This window comes from Pongo pygmaeus, chromosome 11 (genome assembly GCF_028885625.2).
Source record: "Pongo pygmaeus isolate AG05252 chromosome 11, NHGRI_mPonPyg2-v2.0_pri, whole genome shotgun sequence".
NCBI lineage: Eukaryota > Metazoa > Chordata > Mammalia > Primates > Hominidae > Pongo > Pongo pygmaeus.
Genome location: NC_072384.2, coordinates 68,659,086 through 68,683,426, shown reverse-complemented (window position 1 = coordinate 68,683,426; position 24,341 = coordinate 68,659,086). Strand labels below are relative to the sequence as shown.

At 39.1% G+C, this 24,341-nt stretch overlaps 1 protein-coding gene across 5 annotated transcripts in view; it reads right to left on the bottom strand.

Annotated features, from left to right (window-relative positions):
• DHRS9 (dehydrogenase/reductase 9) overlaps nt 1-24,341 on the bottom strand; it is a 49,453-nt gene that overhangs the window by 11,734 nt on the left and 13,378 nt on the right. The window contains exons 1-5 of one of the 5 annotated variants that reach the window (XM_054476933.2): nt 14,084-14,340; nt 13,672-13,745; nt 11,131-11,246; nt 2,028-2,396; nt 337-595 (exon numbers count right to left, since the gene is read on the bottom strand). In XM_054476933.2, coding sequence (XP_054332908.1) covers nt 337-595; nt 2,028-2,340 — 572 coding nt within the window. In that variant the 5' untranslated portion in view covers nt 2,341-2,396; nt 11,131-11,246; nt 13,672-13,745; nt 14,084-14,340. Of the gene's footprint in view, nt 1-336; nt 596-2,027; nt 2,397-2,766; nt 2,837-9,004; nt 9,063-11,130; nt 11,247-13,671; nt 13,746-14,083; nt 14,341-24,341 lie in introns of those variants that run through there. The other 4 variants (XM_054476932.2, XM_054476929.2, XM_054476934.2 and 1 more) reach the window with 4 other exon arrangements.

The window sequence follows — 24,341 nt, the reverse complement described above, 5'->3', positions numbered from 1 at the left end:
AGTATTTGATAGGACAACAGGGTGACTACAGTCAACAATTTATCATAGATTTAAAAATAACTAAAAGAGTATAATTGGATTGTTTGTAACACAAAGAAAGGATACATGCTTGAGGTGATGGATACTCCACTTACCTTGATGTAATTACTATGCATTGTATACTTGTATCAAAATATCTCATATAACCATAAATATATATACCTACTATGTACTCACAAAAATTAGAGATAAATATGGTAGACTTTTTGAAAGGTACTAAATAGGATGTCTTGTACATAAGCATTCAGTAAATGTTTGCAGCTATTGTTTCCTAATAAGTTGATTAATTTGATTTACCTTAAGCTGTCATTGAAACCTTCCACTGCATATTTGGATGGAGTATAGCCCCCTCCAACAATTGCAAGGCGACCTCCAACACTGGAGACATTAATAACTCTCCCTTGAGCTTTCTTGACCAAAGGAAGCATATTTAGTGTCACACTGATGAGTCCAAACAGGTTCACTTCAATAGGTTCTCTGTAGTCCTCTAGTGTCAGCCAGTCAGTGGGAGCCAGCACGCCGGGAACACCAGCATTATTGATCAGACCCCAGAGACCTAGAACAGAGAGGAAGGAAAAGAGGTGTGGTAAGATAGTACTTATTTGCCACCTTTGATGAAAATACAGCCCCTGCTTCGCACAATGGTGCCATTTCCTCCTTGAAGTCATTTTCCTACTCTGAAATACTTCGCAGTTTTGGGAAGTGATAGCAGAGAGGGTGGGAGGCTAAACTGAAATAGTTGAAGTTCTCACTGTTACTCTATTTCTGGTTCTGAATGTCAAATACTGAAACTCTGTGAGTGAGTCTTTCTGCTTTTTAATCTCAGATGTAGAGTAAATTGATCTGTTTTTCTCTTTTTTAATTATATTTTAAGTTTTAGGATACATGTGCACAACATACAGGTTTGTTACATATGTATACATGTGCCATGTTGGTGTGCTGTACCCATTAACACGTCATTTAACGTTAGATATATCTCCTAATGCTATCCCTCCCCGCTCCCCCCACCCCACAACAGGCCCCAGTGTGTGATATTCCCCTTACTGTGTCCATGTATTCTCATTGTTCAATTCCCACCTATGAGTGAGAACAAATTGATCTATTTTTCCTGCCTTGCTAGATAGTAAGGCCAGAGAATGTTTGTATAATGTTCTGTATGGACAAAGAGTGATATCAGTCTACTTCACGTTTATTTTTGGTTAAGAATTCAGTCATTCACTTGGCTTGTTTAAAATGGGAAACATTTCGTATTTTTAAAGGTGTTGGAATTCAAGTGTTAAAAATCGAAGCCTTATCAAATCATTGCTTTTGAGCTTCAGAGTCTCAGCTACATGATCAAGATGTACTAGAAAAAAATCGCAAACATTTGTTTTTTCCTTTGTGAATCCTAACATCTTAATCCATGAGAATGTTTCACACTTCATTCAAAGCCAATAAAAATTCTTCTAGTTCAGAATGCAGTCACCATAGCAGAATCTATTGCAGAATGGACATCCAAAGGCTCACTACTCTACCTTAACTATGTAAGACACTCATACTCAAATTCTCAGGCCATTTTCCACCTTGCCCATTGAAAATGTGTGAGCTTTAGAATCGTTTTGTAGTGAGAAGTGGGTCCCAGGTATCCAGATGGCAATTTGGGAATTGCCCCCATATTCTCCTGTACATTTTAGTCTAAATTCCTTTGCTGTATATGGTGCAGGGGAGAATAGCCCTTCACAGGAGAAGACCAAATACTTTCATCTCAGCCCTAAATTCACCCACTGAGACTTAGGCCCAAGGGTCTTCTGGGCTGTGTTTCTCATGCACACAGACAGCCTGTACTTGGAACTACTCAGAAGCTATCCTAAGATTAGAGAAGTACACAGCCGGTATTTAGGAGACATATTCTTGAAAGGCCATTTAAAACTTGAGCACATTTTATTTAGCCTTGGTTACCTCCCTATCCCCTATCCCTGTCCCATCCTCCCCACTTCCATGTCTCTCACCTTTTTCCCCAACTTGGTTCTTCACCCACTGGGCAGTCCTCTTGACATTCTCTGGGTCGGTCACATCCAGAAGCACAGTACAAAGTCTCTCTGAGGTTTCTGCTTTTAAAGCTGTTGATCCTGATTCAGTCAGACAGGCAGCGATTACATGAAATCCCTTTTTATCAAAAGTTCTGGCTGCCAAGTTTCCAAAGCCCGAGTCACATCCAGTGATAAAAATGTACTTATCAGTGATGTCTTCAATCTTTAGTTTTCCTTTACGAGTCCACAGAAAACCACAGAGGATTAGGAGGCCTAGCACCCAAAAGAGCATTTTTCCCCCTGTGTGTGATAGGTACACTCCTTTCTTGTATAATAAAAGATGGTGTCCTGAGTGTTCAAAGTGAAAAAGAAAATTCAAATTAGAACTACCAAGGCATTATAACCCAGGACTGATGAATTTGAGATATTGTAATGCATTTGTGTGGATAAATAGAAAGTTAAAGAAACAATAACTCTTATTTGGTTGTTTGTTGGGAAGATGGCCATCTAAATGATAAATTGTTCCTCTAAAGTAATGCAAAAACTAACCAAGTAGTATTCAGAGAAATTAAATGGAAGAGAGGGAGGGGGGAGCCATGGCAAAATTGACACAAGCCATTGAGTTGACATGGCCAGCTGGAGCTATGTGGAGTGATGGTATTAATCTCAGGAGTGAACTCGTCTATCAGGAAGACAGACTCTCACAGTAAAATCTTACCTCTTGCTAATTCATGAAATTCCACTGCAGAATGGGCTTAAAATCTATTAGAAACAATAATTCAATTTTAATTGTTCTGTCAGGCTCCCAATTATCTTCAAACTGTCAGAAGAAGAGCATTTTGGTGTTGCCACTAAGAAGATATTCCCAACTTGGCTTCCATTTTCTTATTTTAAATGGGTTAATGTCAATCTTCAACCCAACTCTGAGATCATTACACCCCGATGCAGATGAGTATTGAAGTGGGAGGCAACAAGTGAGTTCACCAAGAAAGGGCAAGATAAATGGGAAGCGACTGAGAGAGAAATGCTGGCCAAAGCACCATGTCCCAAACCAGACTCCCACATCCCCAAATTCTGTCTTCTGTGAACACCAGTCTCCTGTGAGAAAAAAATCACATGGACAAAGGATAAAGTAAAGCAAATGTATGCTGTAAAACTGAAGCTTTGACCATATGTGCAGCAGAACTACTTGGAAAATTAATTTTGTCAGGGCTAGAGGTAGCCTAGGGCCTAAAATCAGGCAGGTAGAGGGCTTTCTTTCCCTTTTCTTCAGAAGCCTGCATCTGCATTTCCCCTCAGCATATATTACTCTTACTGGTGCCAGGGAAAAGCAAGCCATCCAGAAAGAGGAAGTGAACAAGAACCTGAGGGTTATGCCTGGGTGCCAAGGCTGTATGGCCAGCTGCCTCAGGTCTGAGTACCATGGGCCCAGCCCTCCACACTCAGCGATGGGGCAGCCCGAGAGAATGAGATCATCGGCTCCCTCCCCACAGAGGAGCAGGTCTGTGTTGGCTCTCTTAGCCTGTTGAAGGGAGAGGGGCACGCAATATCTTTGCCCTTAATCTTGACCCACCCTTAGACTCAAGAGGGGCTTTAAAATGCCTCACACAGGACAATCAATAGGTCCTGAGTTGAAGTTCAGAACTTGTGGATGCTTTTGGAATCGTGGCTGTTCCTGGACACTGAGTTCAAACAGGAACTGAGAGGCCAAGCGAGTTTATAGACTTTGGATTTTATTTTCTTTCTTTCTTTTTTTTTTTTTTTTTTTGAGATGGAATTTTGCTCTTGTCACCCAGGCTGGAGTGCAGTGGTGTGATCTCGGCTCACTGAAACCTCCACCTCCCAGGTTCAAGAGATTTTCCTGCCTCAGCCTCCCGAGTAGCTGGAATTACAAGCACCTGCCACCATTACCAGCGCCCGGCTAATTTTTGTATTTTTAGTAGAGGCGGGGTTTCTCCATGTTGGCCAGGCTTGTCTCGAACTCCTGACCTCAGATGATCCACCTGCCTCGGCCTCCCAAAGTGCTGGGATTACAGGCGTGAGCAACCACGCCCAGCCTGGACTTTATTTTCTTACAATTATTTCCTGATATTTCCTTTGAATCCTTTTCAAAAATCATTTACTTTTTTCTGCTTGTAAAAGTAATTTATCCCCAAGAAAAAACATAGAGAAAAAGAAGATAGTAATGATTATAACACTTGATTCAATATTTTAGTGCATTTTCCCCATTTTCTTCTGTATTTGTAAAGTTTTCTTTCTAGATCAAGAAACGTAAACATACACACAGAATTTTAAACACCACACACACAGACACACACACACACTATTTTTACTGCCGTTTGAGAAACAGACTATTTCAGATTTTAAAAATCAATGTAATGTCTCCTTCACTTCTCAAGAAAATTTCAGGCTCTGCTTTTGTCTTTCTTCCCCCGGAAGATCTATAGCTAAAGGAAAAAAAAAAAAGGATAAAAGAATTGTCAGTTCAGCCAGGCCTGGTGGCTCACTCCTGTAATCCCAGCATTCTGGGAGGCAGAGGCAGGCAGATCACAAGGTCTGGAGTTTGAGACCAGTCTGGCCAACATAGTGAAACCGCATCTCTACTAAAAATACAAAAAATTAGTTGGGTGTGGTGGCGGGTGCCTGTAATCCCAGCTACTCAGGAGGCTAAGGCTGGAGAATCAGGCAGGAGAATCGCGAACCCAGAAGGTGGAGGTTGTAGTGAGCCGAGATCATGCCATTGCACTCCAGCCCTGGCAACAGGGCAAGACTCTGTCACAAAAAAAAAAAAAAAAAAAAAAATTGTCAGTTGATAAAAATTAAGTCAGAGGAATATAAAAATATGTTAAGTTTGGAGAACCTACTTGATTCTTGTGGTATAGCTACAGCTATTTCTAAAGTAGTCAAGTTTTTAGATTACCATGGCTTAATAATTTGGTATAGTTTTTCCAACTCTTTTCTGTGTAAGAGGTATAATTTGTTGCAAATCAATGTCCACGTAGCAAGATTTCCTGTTCTCAAATACATTATAAATGTGTAATTATGGGAGGGGAAGTGGTATAACTAACTCTTGCAAAATTACATATTTAAACCTTTTAAGGAAATTTTGTATCTATAAATTCAACTAATATAGCATTTTGCTCAAATCTGGCTTCAGTAAATAATCACCGAATGGTGAAATGTTTAATATATTCTCTAAATGGATTCTGCAGCTTTCATTGCAGTCTAAACTCCCAGGGGAATTATTTGAAGAAGACAAATATTTGTGGGGTTTTATGTTCTCTAGAGCAGAGAGTTGGAAGTTTTTGTGTTGTCATCTTTACCAGGGGCATGCATGAGGGAGTCACCGTAAAATAATGTCATATATTAGTAAGGCACTCTATGCTGTGCTTTCACACACAGGTCTCATTTTATCCTCTCAATAGCTTTTTGAGTTAGGGAGGGCATATTATTTGCCTCAGAAACTGGCTCAAAGCAACAAAGTGATTTGCCAAGGTCACTGGGACTAGAGTGCTGTGCCCTTCCACTACAGGAGACAGATGAGGGGCTCTGGGGACTGGAGCACTCCACTCTGGGCTGGGCTGTGAAGTGTCCAAGCTGACAAGCTGAGTTGATAAGTTTGACACTGCACACCTTGTCCATGATTGCTGAGAGGCAGGGATAAAAGTCCACTGGCCAAAAGCAACATCCGACGTCTGAAATAGTTGTGGCTGCAGAGTCACCTCCCCTCATAACCTCCTCTGTTATAGTATAATAACTGACACAAGGTCCCAGAGAGGAAAGTAGATGAGGGAATGGGGGAAGGGAAGCCACAAGGAGGGTATGTTCTGTTCCTGTGAATGAAACTGGGTTACCAGCCCCAGACGGATTGAATTCAGTTGGATGGATGATTTGGGCATCTATGAAAGCTTCTCAGACAAAAGGATGCCATTAGAACTTTGAGAGAGTCTGTGGATAGAATTCAGGGGTTTCTACATTTGGATGGGAAAAAGATCCCATCTTTTTTTTTTTTTTCCTAAACTGTAATTGAAGTTTAGCACAATCTTCAATTATGGAAGAAACAACAAACCACAGTAGTATTTGTATTGCCTGTGATTTTGTTACCAATAGGAATAATAAATATTTTCATGTTACATTGCATTTGTTGGAATTAGCTCAAAATATGATTAATGCTGATTACTACTTAAAAATTATGGTGGTTATTGTTCCTGCCACCGTGTTAATAAAATGAACTTATAAATATTTGGATGTGTTTCAATACAGTAGGTTTCTTTTGTAATACTATGTATTTCACTTCAAGTGTTAAAAAAGTTATTCTCACTTCTGAGGTAGCTGTAGTAGTGACAGTCATGTCAATCCAAATTTCCTAGGACATACTCCAAAAACTATGTACAATTCAAAGAGAAGAACAAATAGAATCACATAAAATCCATGCCTCCACCAGAACTAGAAAACAGACAACCCTAATATTTCAAATTATTTGATTGAGAAAATAAGCACAGCTGACATCTGAACAACATGGGCTGTTTGGATCCCATATAGGATCCAAACTGCCTGGATCCACTTATGTGCTTATTTTCTTCAGCTTCTGCCACCCCTGAAACATCAAAACCAACCTCTCTTCTTTTTTCCTCCTCAGCCTACTCAACGTGAAGATGGTAAGGATGGAGCCCGTTGTGATGATCCACTTCCACTTAAAAAATAGTAAGTATATTTTATCTTCCTTATGCTTTTCTTAATAATATTTTCTTTTCTGTAGTTTATTATGAGTACAGTATATAATACATATACAAAGTATGTGTTAATTGACTATGTTTTTGGTAAGGCTTCTGGTCAACAGTAGGCTGTGAGTTAAGTTTTGAGGGAGTCAAAAGTTATACACGAATTTTCGACTGAATGGGACACTGGTGCCCCAATCCCTGTGTTGTTTAAGGGTCAACTGTAACTAAGTTGTGGATGATGGAAGCCAGGCTTCACACTGTCAGAAGGAGGAGTAGCAAATATGAAAAAGGAGAGGCTGGAATGAACCCTGTGGAGTGGGATTATAGTTGGAAGAATCAGTATGAACTCCTGGTTTTTAATATGAGTCAGTAAATATAGAAATGGATAGGTAACTTTCTAGATCTACCTGATGAGCTAGAAACAATGACACTCCAATAGCAATGAACATACCAAGGGCTCAGATACCAATTTCTAAACATTGTGTTCATGTTCTTTGGAAAAGCTAACATCAGGGCTGAGCTTGGATGGGAATGTACAAAATAAGCCTGGAGCATCTTATGCTACAAGTAAGTAAGTGCTCAACGAATGCTGGAGATACATCACTAGTACATAGATGTCAGCTGGAAGGGGCTCCCACTGGCAAAGTAAGAGACAATTTGAGCATCAAAGCCAATAGTGATAATGGATGATAACTCATTAAATAAGATATGAATTCATGAATCCATTCTGAAGTAAATCAATCAATAAATAAGGGTAAATGGAAAAGTTTTCCTTAGAACTAATATGCCATCTAATAAGTGTCAGAAGAATGATGGAATTAGAATATCGCCATTTGACAACTGACATAGCAACAATGGTTTCAGCAGGAATGATCAATGGATGCTAAAACTAGTGGGTCAAATTCGGATGAGAGACAGTAATTATAGAATCTCAAAGAATCTCCCTGTCATATACTTTCAAATTAAAGAGAGAATAATGTTAATTTTATAGTGGAGAAATCTGATGGATACCACCTTAACCAAGTGATAAGGATTCACATCACTAGTTATGGAACAAACCAATGTCACATGCCCTCTGATATGGCACACAGGGAAGGACACAACAGCTCTTCTGTGGAGCATCCAAAGCTAATTATGCATGGGGAAACATCTTCCAGTGCTACTAAATATATGGCTGTAGTCTTCAAAAACATCAAAGTCATGAAGGAAAAGAAATACTGAGAACCATTTCAGATCAAAGGAGACCAACGAGATACAACAACCAAATGCAATATATGATCCTGGATCAAAATTTTTTTTTGTTTTTTCAGAAAGAACATTATTAGGCCAGCAAGTGAAATTTGAATAAGATCTTTTTTTTTTTTTTTTTTTTTTTTTTTTGAGACGGAGTCTTGCTCTGTTGCCCAGGCTGGAGTGCAGTGGCACGATCTCGGCTCACTGCAAGCTCCGCCTCCCGGTGAATAAGATCTTAAAATTTGATAAATAGCATTGCATTAATATTAATTTCCCAATTTTGATAATTATACTATGATGATGTAGAACATGGCCTGCTTTTTAGGAAATACACACTGAAGTATTTAAAGAGTAATGAGCATCATGTCTTCAACTTACTCTCAAACAGTTAAGAAAATAATAATGATATGTATATAAATAAACATATTAAAACCACACATGCACCTATGTATATAGAGAGGAATGAGAAGGCAGATGTGGTAAAATGTTAATATTTGAGGAATCTGGGTTGTCCTAGTCCCTGAATTTTTCAATAATTCTGAAATTATTTCAGAATAAAAAGTTAAAAATTTAGCAAAGGAAAGTAAAGCTTGTTTTTTCTGTGAAAAGGTTTTATTAGGCTGCTTTGGATGTCATGCACAAAATAAGTAAGAACCCCAGAATTTTGGAGTGTAGTAACTTGTATACCACATTGCCTGTCATCTATGCTTTGGTAAGCTCACCTCTACAACTACCAAAGAAGAACAAAAGCTCAAATCAAAGTAGTTGGATTCCCTCTTTACTCCTCGTCCATTCTGCTTCCCCCTCAATCTCCACCTTCTCTATGCCAACGCATTTTACCCTGGTGACAAGCAAAGAGGAAATTTTGCTGTTAAGAATGGACTCACATTAAAATATGTTGTCCTCATTAGGTACAGCTCTGGACTGAGGGTCGTCTAGGCCTACAGTCTGAATCCTAGGGACTGCCAATGCTAACCTAGAGTTTTGCTACACTCTCCTTACCTCAAGTATTATTGCCCAGAAATGCTGGTTCTTCTTTAGTCTCTAAGGTTCAGATTCCTCTAGATCACTCGACTAAATCAACCACAAACACACACATATCTTTGACCTCTAGTAATATTTTAGCTACGATGCCACCTCTGAGCAGCAACCTGGGTCAGAGCCATGGGAACATGACCTATACACAAAGCTGATTCATGGCCAATTGGTTCATTGATCACTGAGAAATAAATGAGTAACAGCAACTAAAAGGCTAATAGGGCTACCTCAACCACACTATGCCAGCTGTGGTTACCTCTGCATGGCTCCTTGGTCCCAACAATTCAGAAACTCCAGGAACTGACCTGGTTGCTTGAGTTGTTTGCTTATCTGCTGTGTCTTCCAATTTATCGCACAACAAATTGCTTAACAGGGTGTAAATCTCTTGGCTCGAGGCAGTAGAGCAGTAGTTAGGAGCCCAGACCTCAGAAGCAAGCAGGCAGAGGTTCCCTCCCAGTTTCACTATCGTCAGAGGGCCCTTGGACAAATTAACTTTCCTTAGCCTCCATTTTCCTACCTGTAAAGTAGAAATACAACATCTACCTTGGAGAGTACTGGGTGAAGTGACCTAATGTCTGCCATTACAGTAAGAACTTTGTTATCTTCACGGCAGGATGAATCACTTTCCCTTTATGAGGCAGTCTGCTCTATGTATTGCTCATATTTAGGCATTGATTCCTCTACCTGAGTACTTTTGATATTTTGGGCCAGGTAATTATTTGTTGTGGGGTCAGTCCTGTGCATTTAGCATGTTTAGTGGCATCCCTGGCCTCTACTCTCTAGTCAGCAGTAGCACCCCTTCCCAAGTTGTGACAACCAAAAACGTCTCCAGATAATGCCAAATGTCCCCTGGAGGACAAAATATCCCCCAGTTGAGAACCACTGTTCTAGAACTTCCTAGATTTGGGAGTCCAGAACATCATAGCACTAGAACTACTTTTCTGGAAACTTAGTCATTGGTTCCTTGGTAGTGTCACATTGAGTTTCTTTTTTTAATAGCCTCAATGGAAAAGTTGGGTTACTTATAAAAATTACTCATATCCTGCCGCTGCAAGCATTAATTTCTCTCTATATAAATATTTTAAAATGTCTTTTTGTCATCAGGAGGATAAGAGGCTGATATGGTTTGGCTCTGTGTCCTCACCCAAATCTCTTCATCCAATCACCTCCCATCTGTTCCCTCCCTCAAGGTTTACCCCATGCTGTTGACTCCCAGCTCCTCTGGGGGTACCCTTTGGTGCGTGCCCAACTGACCCTACAGAATTCAAAATATCCTTCTAGCAAATCTATGATTCTCAAGTTCCTGGTTGACTAAGTCAGGGAGGAATGATAATAACTGCTATGGTTCATTGAGTGCCTAACATGTTGTAGGCCCTTTCCTAGGATCTATAAATATTTATCTTATTTACACCTTACAACAAAATTATCTTCACTGTATAGAGGAAGAAACACATTCAGAAGCTCTGTTTAATTGGCTCCAGCTACAGTTGTAGTGGCAATTCCGGGACTGATACCCAGACCATTCTGTTCTACCACTGCAGTCTGTATTCCCACTCAACTCTGGGCTATGCATACACTTCTCTACATCACCAGTTCCTTGTATGATACTTGGCATTATGTTGATGTTTAGTAAATGTTGTACAGCAAAGAAGGAAAAAAGGAAGGAAAGAAGGAAGTCTCCACTGTAGCTCCAGAGTTCTAGTGATAATTGGATTAATCTTTGAGACCTCTGAATCGCTGGAGCAAAAGGATAATAGCAATGATAATAATACATAATATTCACACTTCCAATTTCTATAACATTACAAAGTTTTGGGAAGTGTTTATGTAATATTTATCTCATGTAATTGTCAAGATATTTCTGGTGTAGAGTAGAAGTCATAACTATGGTCACTTGCCATAGAGTGACCACAACTAAAACTTCAATCTCTGAACTCTAAACTGTGTGAAAAGAGAAGGAAGAACTGCAAAGAGATGAACACATTATCAGTCGACAGCAGGCATAAGAACACTTTATCAAAAGTTCTCTACCATATCACAAAGATTCAAAAGAAACCAAGAAAGGAGAACTAGTTTTGTCTTTCACACACCATGCACAATGCTTTATAGTAACTGCCTGTCAGCAGCCAAAAGAAAATATTGCAACTCGAGTGCTCTCCTTGATCACTTCTGCTTTTCTTAACTTTTTCTTCCTGAGTTTCTTTTCCTAGTAAAAAAGTTAAAATAGGATTATTTAATTTCACTTCTCTTATTCACCTTCCTCTGTTTCTTAAAATAAATGACACAGTTTAAAAAAAAGAACAGAAAATATCTCAATATTATTGTGAGGTATACTTTTTATAAGCAATGTAGAGTTCTTTCTAGATAGTTCCTCCCAGACCAGTTGATTTTATTTCCACATAACTTCATGAAGTGTTTCCTTTTAGAAAGCGATACCAAAGCTAGTCAACCACACTGTCAGGAGTTTGTAGAATCTTTATTTACTTCCAATGTGTTGCAATTGTGGCCCAAGTTGAATCAACAACTATGTTGTTTACCAAAATACATCAAATAGAAAACATTGAGCAATGATTTTCTAAAGTATTCTCTTTTTGGAGTTCTCTTGCATGGCTTTCTGAATACTGAAAGCCACTGAACATGTATGCCTCTTGTATATTTGAATATTGTAAACCTGATTGACTTAACACAACATTCCTGTTTCATTTTTTCCTTTTCATTGAAGTAAAAAAAAAACCTGGTTTTTGTTTTGTTTTGTTTTTAAAAAAAAAAACCCAGGTGGCTTTTAGAGATTTCTTCTGCACTTAAAAAAAAAAAAATGAACACTGGAACCTATTGACATAAACTAAAAAATTATGTTTCTGTGAAAAATGTGTTCAAATGGTCCACCCAGAAATCTGAAAAAAAATTTTTTAATGGCACCAAGGGACCCTACATTAAATGTGCTTGCATTAAGCAACAAATGCTTTTTTGAGAGTCTGACTGAAATAATAATTATAATAATTATTATGCTGCTGATGATATAGTTGAGTTGGTATTTATCGTCATGGGAGGGTAAGTTCCCTTACTCAATGGATGAAGAAGCTCCTCCTCTGGTTAGTTACATTGCCCTTGATTCCTGCTTCCCTGAGGGCAGGAGGTAATCCTTGGCAGCCAGACTGTGCTTTGGGTACTGGGACAGCAAGGCATGGAGTTCGTGTGTACTTCCACTGCAGATTCGCTCAGACAGCCTCCTCAGGATGTAGCTTCCCTCCCTCCTAGCAGAGGTATACCAACTGCCTCATATAGGGAAGATCTGCTGGGTTTACATTTTGCATTTTTAGTTCTGAGGATAAAAGCATCTCTGATTTTCTTTTGCCTTCCTTCAAAACTTTTAAATTATAATTCACCATCACATCCATAACTATTCATTAATTATCCCAAGTCCCTCCTAGGTTTATTATTTTGACAATGTTTCCTGACAGTATTAGCAGGTTAAGAATTATTGTTAAAGCTATGATTACTTTATTTATGGTCACTGCATAACAATTGCTAGCTGGGAAAGATTATATGTTGTGTGCAGTTATCATTTGTAGTCACAAGACTTTAAGGAAAGCTTAGAACATAGAACATTTGTATAGATTCCAAAAGTGTGTTTAAAACTTCAGTATATTTCAGCCACAGTGATCTTTGAGCAGAAGAAAAGGCCTGAGTTTTTTTTTTTGAAATGGAGTCTCGCTCTGTCGCCCAGGCTGAAGTGCAGTGGCGCGATCTCGGCTCACTGCAAGCTCCACCTCCCGGGTTCACACCATTCTCCTGCCTCAGCCTCCCGAGTAGCTGGGACTACAGGCGCACGCTGCCACACCTAGCTAATTTTTTGCATTTTTAGTAGAGACCGGGTTTCACCGTGTTAGCCAGGATGGTCTCGATCTCCTGACCTTGTGATCTGCCGGCCTCGGCCTCCCAAAGTGCTGGGATTACAGGCGTGAGCCACCACCCCGGCCAGGTCTGAGTTTTTAAACACTGTCCCTTAAGACAGTGACATTTGTTATAAGAGTTTTAACACCAGTTCCCGTTTCCTACCCTTGAAATATATGAGTTAATGATTTTTTTGTGTGTACTTAAACATTGAGATTGGTTCTAAAATCTGAGCACCCTCTTTGAATATTAAAAATAGAATAGAAAGGTGGTATAACATTTAACTTTGATTTGATGCAGCGTGTAGCCAAGGACATTTTTAGAGCAGTTAATATACGCTGAGAGATACTAGGATAAATAGTACAGAAGCACAATCTGTGCCCTTGGTCTAATAGTGTAGTGGGACATTTCAGAGCCATTGGTACAACTCTAACTTGATTGTTGATTTTAAAATGTATTTATTGAAGCACACCTCCTAAACATCAAGTCATTGCGAAAAGAGCCATATCATCATTTGAAAAACCAAGCCACCGGATCATAAAATGGGGAGTAAATATCTGAAGCAGGCTTACTGCTGCCACCCCAGGATCGAGGGATCAAATATGAATTGTTGGGAATTTCCCTGTTTTTTATGACCTACAAGGCATTTTTTCCCTCAGTTTAGTGTATATGTGTGTGTATTCATGTAAACTTACATCTGATAATATTGATAAAGCAGACAGACAAACAGATCAGACCTGCAGTTGACAGCGAATCTGTTGCTTCAGTAAGAAACTCATCTAAGAATCCTGTGCTTTTTGGAGACTTCCCCCTCCAGTTTCCAGTTAATCATAAGATTCACAGATGGTGTCAAGAAGGCAAAGAGAAAATAAAATATGAATTAAATTGGGACACTAGGGTGCTAGAGGACATTCAAAGAGAGTCCTGGAGGAGTTTAAGGCAAGATCCCAGGTCACACCGAGGTCATTTCTATGGTGAGATGGACCCAGCTCCCATCACTGGGTTCTAATGTGTTACATTAAAAGAAGTAGCAACATTGACCACAGCTTGAAAGACCACTGATTCATTCTGCAAGAGTGAGGAAAATCAAAGAAAGTTTAGATTGACTTGATAAATAAAAGAATAAATGACAAATCTGTTATCAGTTACCTTATTAAAGATGAAGTGGGACACAGAAACTGTTGGTGGACTTGCTCAGCTGATGGCAGCTTTCCTGCTGTGCACGGGGAAGGAAGAGTTGTGCCACTCTGGCCAGGCTTGAGGTCGAGGTGCCTGGGTTTCCGTAGAGCTCTGAGTACTACATGTGTGAGGACTCCTCAGGTTCTCTCCTTGCTCTGTGAGTCACTCCCATTGTGACACAACGTGATGACTAAATCTCTCTTGAATAGCTCATAAAAGCCAAGAAGCTGTAGGTCACATGTTTCAAAAGGAATCAGCAGCATAAATTTAGCTACTTTTAGAATAGACTTTAAAATGATCAATAACATTCATTTTATGATTAGTACAATCTCTTGACCAAATTCAGCAGCAGAAACAGTATAACAAAGAAATATTTTGTAAACTGCCTGGTGCATTGTTTTAATAATTTTCAAATTATGATTATTATTCATAATCTCCATTTTTTCCTTCCTGTTAGCATGCCTTTGCTTATTTAACACTCCTTCCCTCCTAAGAGAGTAAGTAGGAGAAATCAGTCTCTGACATTTGTGTTACCACTTTTTTTTTAAGATTGGTGAGCAAGGAGATAAAAATAACGTAATAAAATGAGGTTTTAGAATTACTTATGGGTCTTAATTTATGTTTTAAGGTATGACAAGGAGAGCTTACTGAAGTGGTCTCTGGAACTGAGACCGCTGAGAATAGGAAAGGATGCTTCCTTCCTTCCAGAGTTTGTCTGTTTCAGAGTTGATCCCAGTTGACCTGGAGTGTCCTGGGACCACAGGTGAGGAAGGGAAGAGATGGTGCTAATCTAGCCTGCCACCCTTCACCTTCACTGCTGTAGCCACTCAGGCAGGTACAAATGCCACTTTGCTGATTTTTCATTTTCAGTTTCCTTATATACCAGTTTGTTGCTATACTCTTCCGATTTCCCAGACTCTGTATTCCCCCTTTGAAAATTGCAGTTATTATGGTTCAGCTGGAATGAGCATATGAATGAACATATCTATCTAGGTAGAGTCAGGACACTGCTATCACCCTTTAAAATAAGTAGGGATCTTTTTTCTTTAAAAGAACAACAAACCCACTTTGGGAGGCCGAGGCGGGCAGATCACTTGAGGTCAGAAGTTTGAGACTAGCCTGGCCAACATGGTGAAATCCCATCTCTACGAAAAATACAAAAAATTAGCCAGGCATGGTGGCGGGCACCTGTAATCCCAGCAACTTGGTAAGCTAAGACAGGAGAATCGCTTGAATCCGGGAGGCAAAGTTGCAGTGAGCCAAGATCATACCACTGCCCTCCATCCTTGGTGACAGCGTGAGACTCCATCTCAAAACAAACAAAAACAAACAAACAAACTGAAATTTACTCAGGTTCACATTTAGGGTGCCCCAAATGTGCTAAATATGCTTTTTCCTCTTTAACATTTCATAAGTATGGCTTAAATATAAAACCTCATAGATAATACATTGACTTAGAGCCACATGAAGTAAGGTATAAGTAATTAATACTGAACCCTTCCTGTGAGCATGTTATTGTCACTAAGAGGAGAAGAGAGCCTCATGCACCTGGGTGGTCATGTAGTGTTAACTGAAAAGGGCAAAGAAAAGGTTATAACAATAGTTAAAGTTTTGCTACTTAATGATCTCGCCTAGTGCAGCCCTGTTTCAAAAACTTTCCAAATAGACTTAAAAAAAGTCAAATGTTTAGACTGATTTGCATATTGGAAATTAGAATTCTTGCCATCTATCTGGCTTGTCCCTCAGTTCCAGTGGGCCCAACTCATGGGTTCAGTTTCAGTATACGGCACCACAGCCAGAACACCCCCTCCCCTTGTCCAATGGTCCCACATAGGCGATCAGTTAATGAAATCATTTGTTAGCAGTGTCTTATCCAGACTGTAACCATATACACATTCAAATTCACATCTCAAGTGCCAAGTTGTCTTTCATTTCGCCTCTTTAATATACAACCTTTGAAAGTGCTACTTTGTTCAGAACTCATCCTACATTGACTTCAGATCAAAGATCACATTAAGGAAAAACATCTGGAACCAAATTGCCATTTGAGTTTTTTCCTATTTCCTTTTTAAAACAAAGGAGTGCGCTGTGCATTTTATTTTAATGTTTGTAGGTGGAATGTAAGTATACAGTGGTAAGGCTGGATGCCGCCATAGACAACACACTAAAGATAGAGTTATCCTTTTCCTTCTAAATCTGTATGCCTCCCATACTTCTACCCAAGAGTATCTTCTCCACCCCTTTCCAAATACCAAAACATAAGGAGGAAACTCAGATCTGAGGCTGTCTCAGGAGACATACGTTAGGCTTCCTGCAACTACACCGTTCTGGGGATGGTCTAAGTCACAGATCATTCTAAGATGAGCTTCGACTGGAGGAAAGCACTTACTCCAGTGTGCAGGCTGTGGTGGGTCCAACTCCTGGAGTATATCTAGCGTCACTCTTGTAAGGCTGACCAGGAGGGTGAGGCTGGTGATGGAGCACGCACAGTGGCCTTTTCCTTCTGGCATAATAATGTAACCCTCTCTCTCAAGTCACTCTCAGTGGAACATGTTTCTCTGAACGACTATGAACTGCTATGAAGACTTCATGTTTTAAAAGTGTACTTTGTATTTTCTTCCTCCTCCCTTTGTCAACAGGCAGTTCTCTTATTTCTACTATAAAGGGAACATGTACTTTGGTTCCCTTTTTATACAAACAGTGCCTTTGACATTTGAGTAGCTTCTTTGTAGCTAGGCTTGGTCAAAACTAGGAGCTTTGTTACCCATTTGGCCTTTCATGACTCTCCCAGCTGTAAGATGAAGCAGGGCTAATCTTTTGTTTTTCTCTACTATACGATCTTTAGATACACAAATCGTTAGGGATGGAGTCATGGGAACATTTGATAGATTCTTTGAGTAAAGATGTTTCTTATTTACAGAACACATATCCTTTTAGCTTACCCAACAAGAGGTCCTGCGTTGAAAAGTGAAGTGAGAAGTATTATATGGGGGATTATTGTTCTGGTAGATGGAGCAAGAGAGAAGATGGGTGAGAATGAAAGTAACAAATGAACAGAAACACTGTGGATTTTCAGCAACTTGAAAGAAGGAAAGGTGAAGGCTAAGAAAATGTGTCTGTCACAGAGGGCGGGAGGTGGGTGCTCCTTCTGGTATGACCATCACATGTTCACATGTGAGCATTAAAAATTTTTTTCCTGGCTTAAGAATGATCTTCTTGCTAAGTTTCTTAGTTTCTTTCAATCCCTTTCAAAAAGAAGGCAACTTCTTTTCCCAGAATCTTAACTGAGGTGATAAAATATCAAATGAAATTAAGAGGAGATGCTAGATGCAGCTGATTGTGTAATATGCAAGTACTATCCAGTGGGAAAGAACTCACGGGGATTCATGAAGTGAGGAGGAGTGAGTTAGAGACAACTGTCTTCAGATCCTGTTTGGGTTGTTTTGGACTTTGTTTTGGGTTGTTCTGGACTTCAGACCCTGTTTTGGGTTGTTCTGGGCTTTGGTTCTGTGTGAGGCCTTTTTGGCTAAAGAGATCCAAAGATGAATAGAAAGGGGCCTTTCTATTGAGGAATCATTCACTGTTAGCTCATTTATTGCTGAGTAAGGAATCTCATAGACTTTCCTCTCTCCTTGGAGAACCCCTGATTCTTGCTGGCTCCTTGAGACTATTTAAGATTGTGGGGGAAAGGGTGATCTCATCCTTTGCTGATGGATGTGTAAATTGCTACAGCCTTTTTTGAAAGCTGTCCAGAAAAAAAAATCTGTTAAAATAAAAAGCTACTATTTGAGACAAAAATCCTGCTCCTAGGATTCTATCCTATATAAATGTATATAAGTGTATATGAACAGGATGGGGCAAAAAGAACTGGGAACAAAGCAAGTGCCCACTAGCAGTGAGATAACTGAATAAATTGTGGTACACATGCACAGTGGAATATTATTTTGCAGCCACTAAATAGAACAAACTCGAGCTCTACTATTTGACTTGGAAGGCTTTCCATGACCTCATTTTTGTAAAGCAAACTCTGTGTGTGCATATGTAAAGATACCTATGTGAATACGGAGAGAAATAGGAAAGGGTATGCACTCTTTTTAATATGGGTTACTTGCAGATAGAAGGTGTGGGCAAAACAAAGACAAGGATGAGGTAACAGGAAAAAGAAAAGTTAGCTTTTAAAAACTGCACTGAAAATGATGGGATCTGACACAATGAAAGCAAGAAAAAAGTCCTGCCTTCCCCCCACCAAAAAACCCCAAAACAAAAAATCCTGAATTGAATGGGGCCTTTATATCCAATGACCAATTCACAGGGAAAACAGAGAATAAAGGAAACAAGTGCAGCTATTCTCTAATCATCAAACCAGCAGGGGAATCTGAAATACAAACAAATTGATTTATTCAATAGAAATAAATTACACACACAAAATGGAGAGGGAATACAGCACGTTCTCACCTATAAGTGGCAGCTAAGCCATGGGTACACATGGACACAGGTGGACATAATAGACACTGCAGACTCCAAAAGGGGGGAGGTTGGAGGGGGATAAGTGTTGAAAAATTACCTTTTGAGTACAGTGTTCAGTATTTGGATGATGAGTACACTAGAAGCCCAATATCCCCCATTACACATGTAATATCCATGTAACAAACAAGCATAAGTAACCTCTGAATCTAAAACAGAACAATCAGAGAAAATGAAGGAACAAGCTTTAAAACAGCAAATCTATTTATGACAATGTTTATCTAAAACAAAACAATCAGAGAAAATGAAGGAACAAGCTTTAAAACAGCAAATCTATTTATGACAATATTTATGACACAATTATAAATTTAAATAATGGATATTTGATAGTTAAGGAATTATTAATTTTTCAGATATGATGATAATATGGTTATTTATAAAAGGGTTTTTGTCTTTTAGGTCAATTACTTACCTAATTAACCTAAGTATTAATGAATGAAATATATAATATCTGGGATTTATTCAAAATAATACAGGACTGTAAGGAATGGATAAAGGTGTGGACAGGGCAGGATGACCTATGGGTTGTTGTTGGGGCTGGCGATATGTACATGGGCATTCATCATACTATTCTGTCTAGTTTTATGCATGTTTTAAGTATTCAATTATAAAAACTTAAAATATAACATGACCGGGCCAGGCACGGTGGCTCACGCCTGTAATCCCAGCACTTTGGGAGGCCGAGGCAGGTGGATCATGAAGTCAGGAGATGGAGACCATCCTGGCTAACACGGTGAAACCCCGTCTCTACTGAAAATATAAAATTAGCCAGGCGTGGTGGCGGGTGCCTGTAGTCCCAGCTACCCGGGAGGCTGAGGCAGGAGAATGGCGTGAATCTGGGAGGTGGAGCTTGCAGTGAGCTGAGATTGCGCCACTGCACTCCAGCCTGGGTGACAGAGCGAGACTCCGTCTCCAAAAAATAAAAATAAAATAAAATAAAATAATAACATGACCACACTTTGTTATTTATACAGAATATGCACATATTTTTAAAAGAAATTAAAAAGACTGATTTTGATATTTTTTAAAATTCTCCTGACTTAAACATTCTCCTGAATTAGTTAAAAACTGCATTGTAGAGGAGGAGGGGGATACACTGAGATTAACTTCAGGTCCGATACCTGTGCCGGGATGAATATCTTATTAGGAATGAGCTGCCAAGTCAATGGAAGGTATAGTTTTGCTGTCAGCGTTTTACACTTCTGAATACCCACTCAAATGTTCACTGTTCCTTTGCCATACGGTGTTAAAAAAGCAGATACCTCATTGCTATTTTTTAAAATGCTTCAAATGCTTTCCTTGTGGTTATGGAGTTGAGCCTGTATTTGCAAGGCAATACTACCTCGCAAATGTCAATACAAGTATTTTGGATAGTAATCAACAAAACCAATCAGGTCCCAGGTATGTCTTGTGCAAAATGCTTTGCCAGGTGTTTTTGGAAATACAAATAATATAGGACACTAACTTGGCCCTCAACAAGCTTGCAATATCTGGAACAGTTGATGGTTTTACACCTAAATATCTTTATCCTCTAGATACACTGGATTCATTTAGTTTGCAAGATTTATTGACACTGTTATGTTTACTGAAATTTGTGAAAGACCATCCCCCTTTGTGCTTTTCTGAATATCATGTTACTGTCCTGCTCAACTACAAGAACGTAAACTTGACTTTATGGTAGTTGTTTATTTTTAAATGTAAGTTATTAGTTTGAAGGCAAACTGCCTATAAACTAATTTGAGTGCAAAATTGATGGGGTTTGGGACACATTACCCCAAAATATGGAATCTTAGCATTTAAGGAAATGGCAGAAGCAGTATGTCACGTTCACCCTTGCCCCTTCTTTCTTGAAGCAGGTCATAAAATGTAGCTGACCTTCCCCTGAAGTAGGTCATAAGACACTCATTCCAGAGGTGCCCTCCCTGTACCTGGAGGAAAGAAATGAGCCTATCCCTGAAGACACAAAGACAGAAGAATCTGAACAAACAATGATATTGGCTGTGGGTTTGTCATAAAAGACTCTTATTATTTTGAGATATGTTCCATCAATACCTAGTTTATTGAGAGTTTTTAACATGAAGGGATGTTGAATTTTATCATATGCCTTTTTTATCAAATGGTTTTTTAAAAAAACCCCATGAGATGATCATGGGGTTTTTGTCTTCAGTTCTGTTTGTGTGATGAATTGTTTATTGATTTGCATATATTGAACCAGACTTACATCCTGGGAATGAAACCTACTTGATCCTGGTGGATAAGCTTTTTCATGTGTTGCTGGATTTGGTTTGCCAGTATTTTATTGAGGATTTCTGCATCAATGTTCATCAGGGATATTGGCCTGAATTTTTTTTTTTTTTTTTTTGTATGTCTGCCAGGCTTTGGTGTCAGGATGATGCTGGCCTCATAAAATGAGTTAGGGAGAAGTCCATCCTTTTCAATTGTTTGGAATAGTTTTAGAAGAAATGGTACCAGCTCGCCTTTGTGCCTCTGATAGGCTTCAGCTGTCTGCTTCTGGGCTTTTTTTGGTTGGTAGTCTATATATTACTGCCTCAATTTCAGAACTTGTTATTGGTCTATTCAGGGATTCAGCTTCTTCCTGGTTTAGTCTTGGGAGGATGAATGTGTCCAGGAATTTATCCATTTCTTCTAGATTTTCTAGTTTATTTGCATAGAAGTGTTCATAGTATTCTCTGATGGTTGTTTGTATTTCTGTGGGGTCAGTTGTGATATCCCCTTTATCATTTTTATTGTCTCTATTTGATTTGTATCTCTTTTCTTTTTTATTAATCTAGCTAGTGGTCTATCTTAATAATTTTTTCAAAAATCAGCCCCTAGATTCATTGACTTTTTTTTTGAAGGGAGTTTTTGTGTCTCTATCTCTTTCTGTTCCACTCTCATCTTGGCTATTTCTTTTCTGTTAGCTTTTGGGTTTGTTAGCTCTTGATTCTCTAGTTCTTTTAGTTGTGATGTTACGGTGTCAATTTGAGATCTTTCTATCTTATCTTTTTTTTTTTTTTTTTTTTTTTTTTTTTTGAGACATAGTCTCGCTCTGTTGTCCAGGCTGGAGGGCAGTGGCGTGATCTCGGCTCACTGCAAGCTCCGCCTCCCAGGTTCACGCCATTATCCTGCCTCAGCCTCCCGAGTAGCTGGGACTACAGGCACCTGCCACCATGCCCGGCCAATTTTTTTGTATTTTTAGTAGAGATGGGGTTTCACCGTGTTAGCCAGGATGGTCTCAATCTCCTGAGCTTGTGATCCGCCCACGTTGGCCTCCCAAAGTGCTGGAATTACAGGCATGAGCCACCATTCCTGGCCTTCCTATCTTTTTGATATGGGCATTTAGTGCTATAAATTTCCCTCTTAACACTGCTTTAGCTGCATCCCAGAGATTCTAGTACACTGTCTCTTTGTTCTCATTGGTTTTAAAGAACTTCTTGATTTCTGCCTTAATTTCATTATTTACCCAGGAGTAATTCAGAGGCAGGTTGTTCAATTTCCATGTTGTTGTGTGGTTTTGAGTGGGTTTCTAAATCTTGAGTTCTAATTTGATTGTGCCTTGGTCTGAGAGATGGTTTGTTATGATGATTTCAGTTCTTTTGCCTTTGCTGAGGAGTGTTTTACTTCAGATCATGTGATAGATCTTAGAGTAAGTGCCATGTGGCAAGGAGAAGAATATATATGCTGTTGTTTTGGGGTGAAGAGTTCTGTAGATATCTATCAGGTCCATTTGATCCAGAGCTGAGTTCAAGTCCTGAATATCTTTGTTAATTTTCCATCTTGATGATCTGTCTAATATTGTCAATGGAGTGTTAAAGTCTCCCACCATTATTGTGTGGGAGTCTAAGTTTCTTTGAAGGTCTCTAAGAACTTACTTTATGAATCTGGGTGCTCCTATGTTGGGTGCATAGATATTTAGGATAGTTAATTCTTCTTGCTAAATTGAACTCTTTACCATTGTGTAATGCCTTTCTTTGTCTTTTTTGATCTTTGCTGGCTTAAAGTGTGTTTTGTCAGAAACTAGGATTCCAACCCCTGCGTTTTTCTGCTTTCCATTTGCTTGGTAAGTTTTCCTCCATCCCTTTATTTTGAGCCTATGTGTGTCATTGCATGTGGGATGGGTCTCTTGAAAACAGCATACCAATGGATCTTGTTTTTTTATCTAGATTGCTACGCTGTGTCTTTTAATTGTGGCATTTAGCTCATTTACTGAAGGTTTAAGGCTAGTATTGTTATGTATGGATTTGATCCTGTTATCATGATGCTAGCTAGTTATTTTGCAGAATTGTTTATGTGGTTGCTTTATAGTGTCACTGGTCTGTGTACTTAGTGTGTTTTTGTAGTGCTGGTAGTGCTCTTTCCTTTCCATATTTAGTGCTTCCTTCAAGAGTTCTTATAAGACAGGTCTGGTAGTAAGAAATTTCCTCAGCATTTACTTGTTTGAAAAGGATCTTATTTCTCCTTCACTTATGAAGCTTAGTTTTGCCAGATATGAAATTCTGGTTTGCAATATGTTTTCTTTAAGAATGTTGAATATTGGTCCCCAATCTCTTCTGGCTTGTAGGGTTTCCACTAAGAGGTCTGCTGAGAGGTCCGCTGTTAGTCTGATAGGCTTCCCTTTGTAGGTGACCTGGCCTTTCTCTCTAACTGCCCTTAACATATTTTCTTTTTACAAAAATATTGTATGTATTGTAGGCTGATTTCTTTAAAAAAAAAATTACAGGCTGGACGTATTGGCTCATGCCTGTAATTTCAGTGCTTTGGGAGGCCAAGGTGGGTGGATCACCTGAGATCAGGAGTTCAAGACCAGCCTGGCTAACATGGTGGAACCCTGTCTCTTCTAAAAATATAAAAATTAGCTGGGCACAGTGGCATGCACCTGTAATCCCAGCTACTTGGGAGGCTGAGGCAGGAGAATCACTTGAACCTAGAAGACAGAGGTAGTGAGCTGAGATTGTGCCACTGCACTCCAACTTGGATAAGACAGTGAGACTCCATCTCAAAATAAAACAATAGTAAATAAATAAAAGTTAAAAAATAAGATAAATAAAAATTTAAAATTTTTCATCATTTTTTATGGCTGCATAGTATTCCATGGTGTATATGTGCCACATTTTCTTAATCCAGTCTATCATTGTCGGACATTTGGTTTGGTTCCAAGTCTTTGCTATTGTGAATAGTGCCACAATAAACATATGTGTGCATGTGTCTTTATAGCAGCATGATTTATAGTCCTTTGGGTATATACCCAGTAATGGGATGGCTGGGTCAAATGGTATTTCTAGTTCTAGATCCCTGAGGAATTGCCACACTGATTTTAACAATGGTTGAACTAGTTTACAGTCCCACCAACAGTGTAAAAGCGTTCCTATTTCTCCACATCCTCTCCAGCACCTGTTGTTTCCTGAGGGGGGAGGGATAGCATTGGGAGATATACCTAATGCTAGATGACGAGTTAGTGGGTGCAGCGCACCAGCATGGCACATGTATACATATGTAACTAACCTGCACATTGCGCACATGTACCCTAAAGCCTAAAGTATAATAATAATAAATAAATAAATAAATAAATAAAAATTTTCATAAGCTTATCCCAAACACTTTCTTATATCAATACATATACCTTTATCCAGTGATTTTTTTAAAATGGTTGTATCATAGTTAATCATATGAACTTGCTTGGCTAACCTCCTATAATTGGGCATTT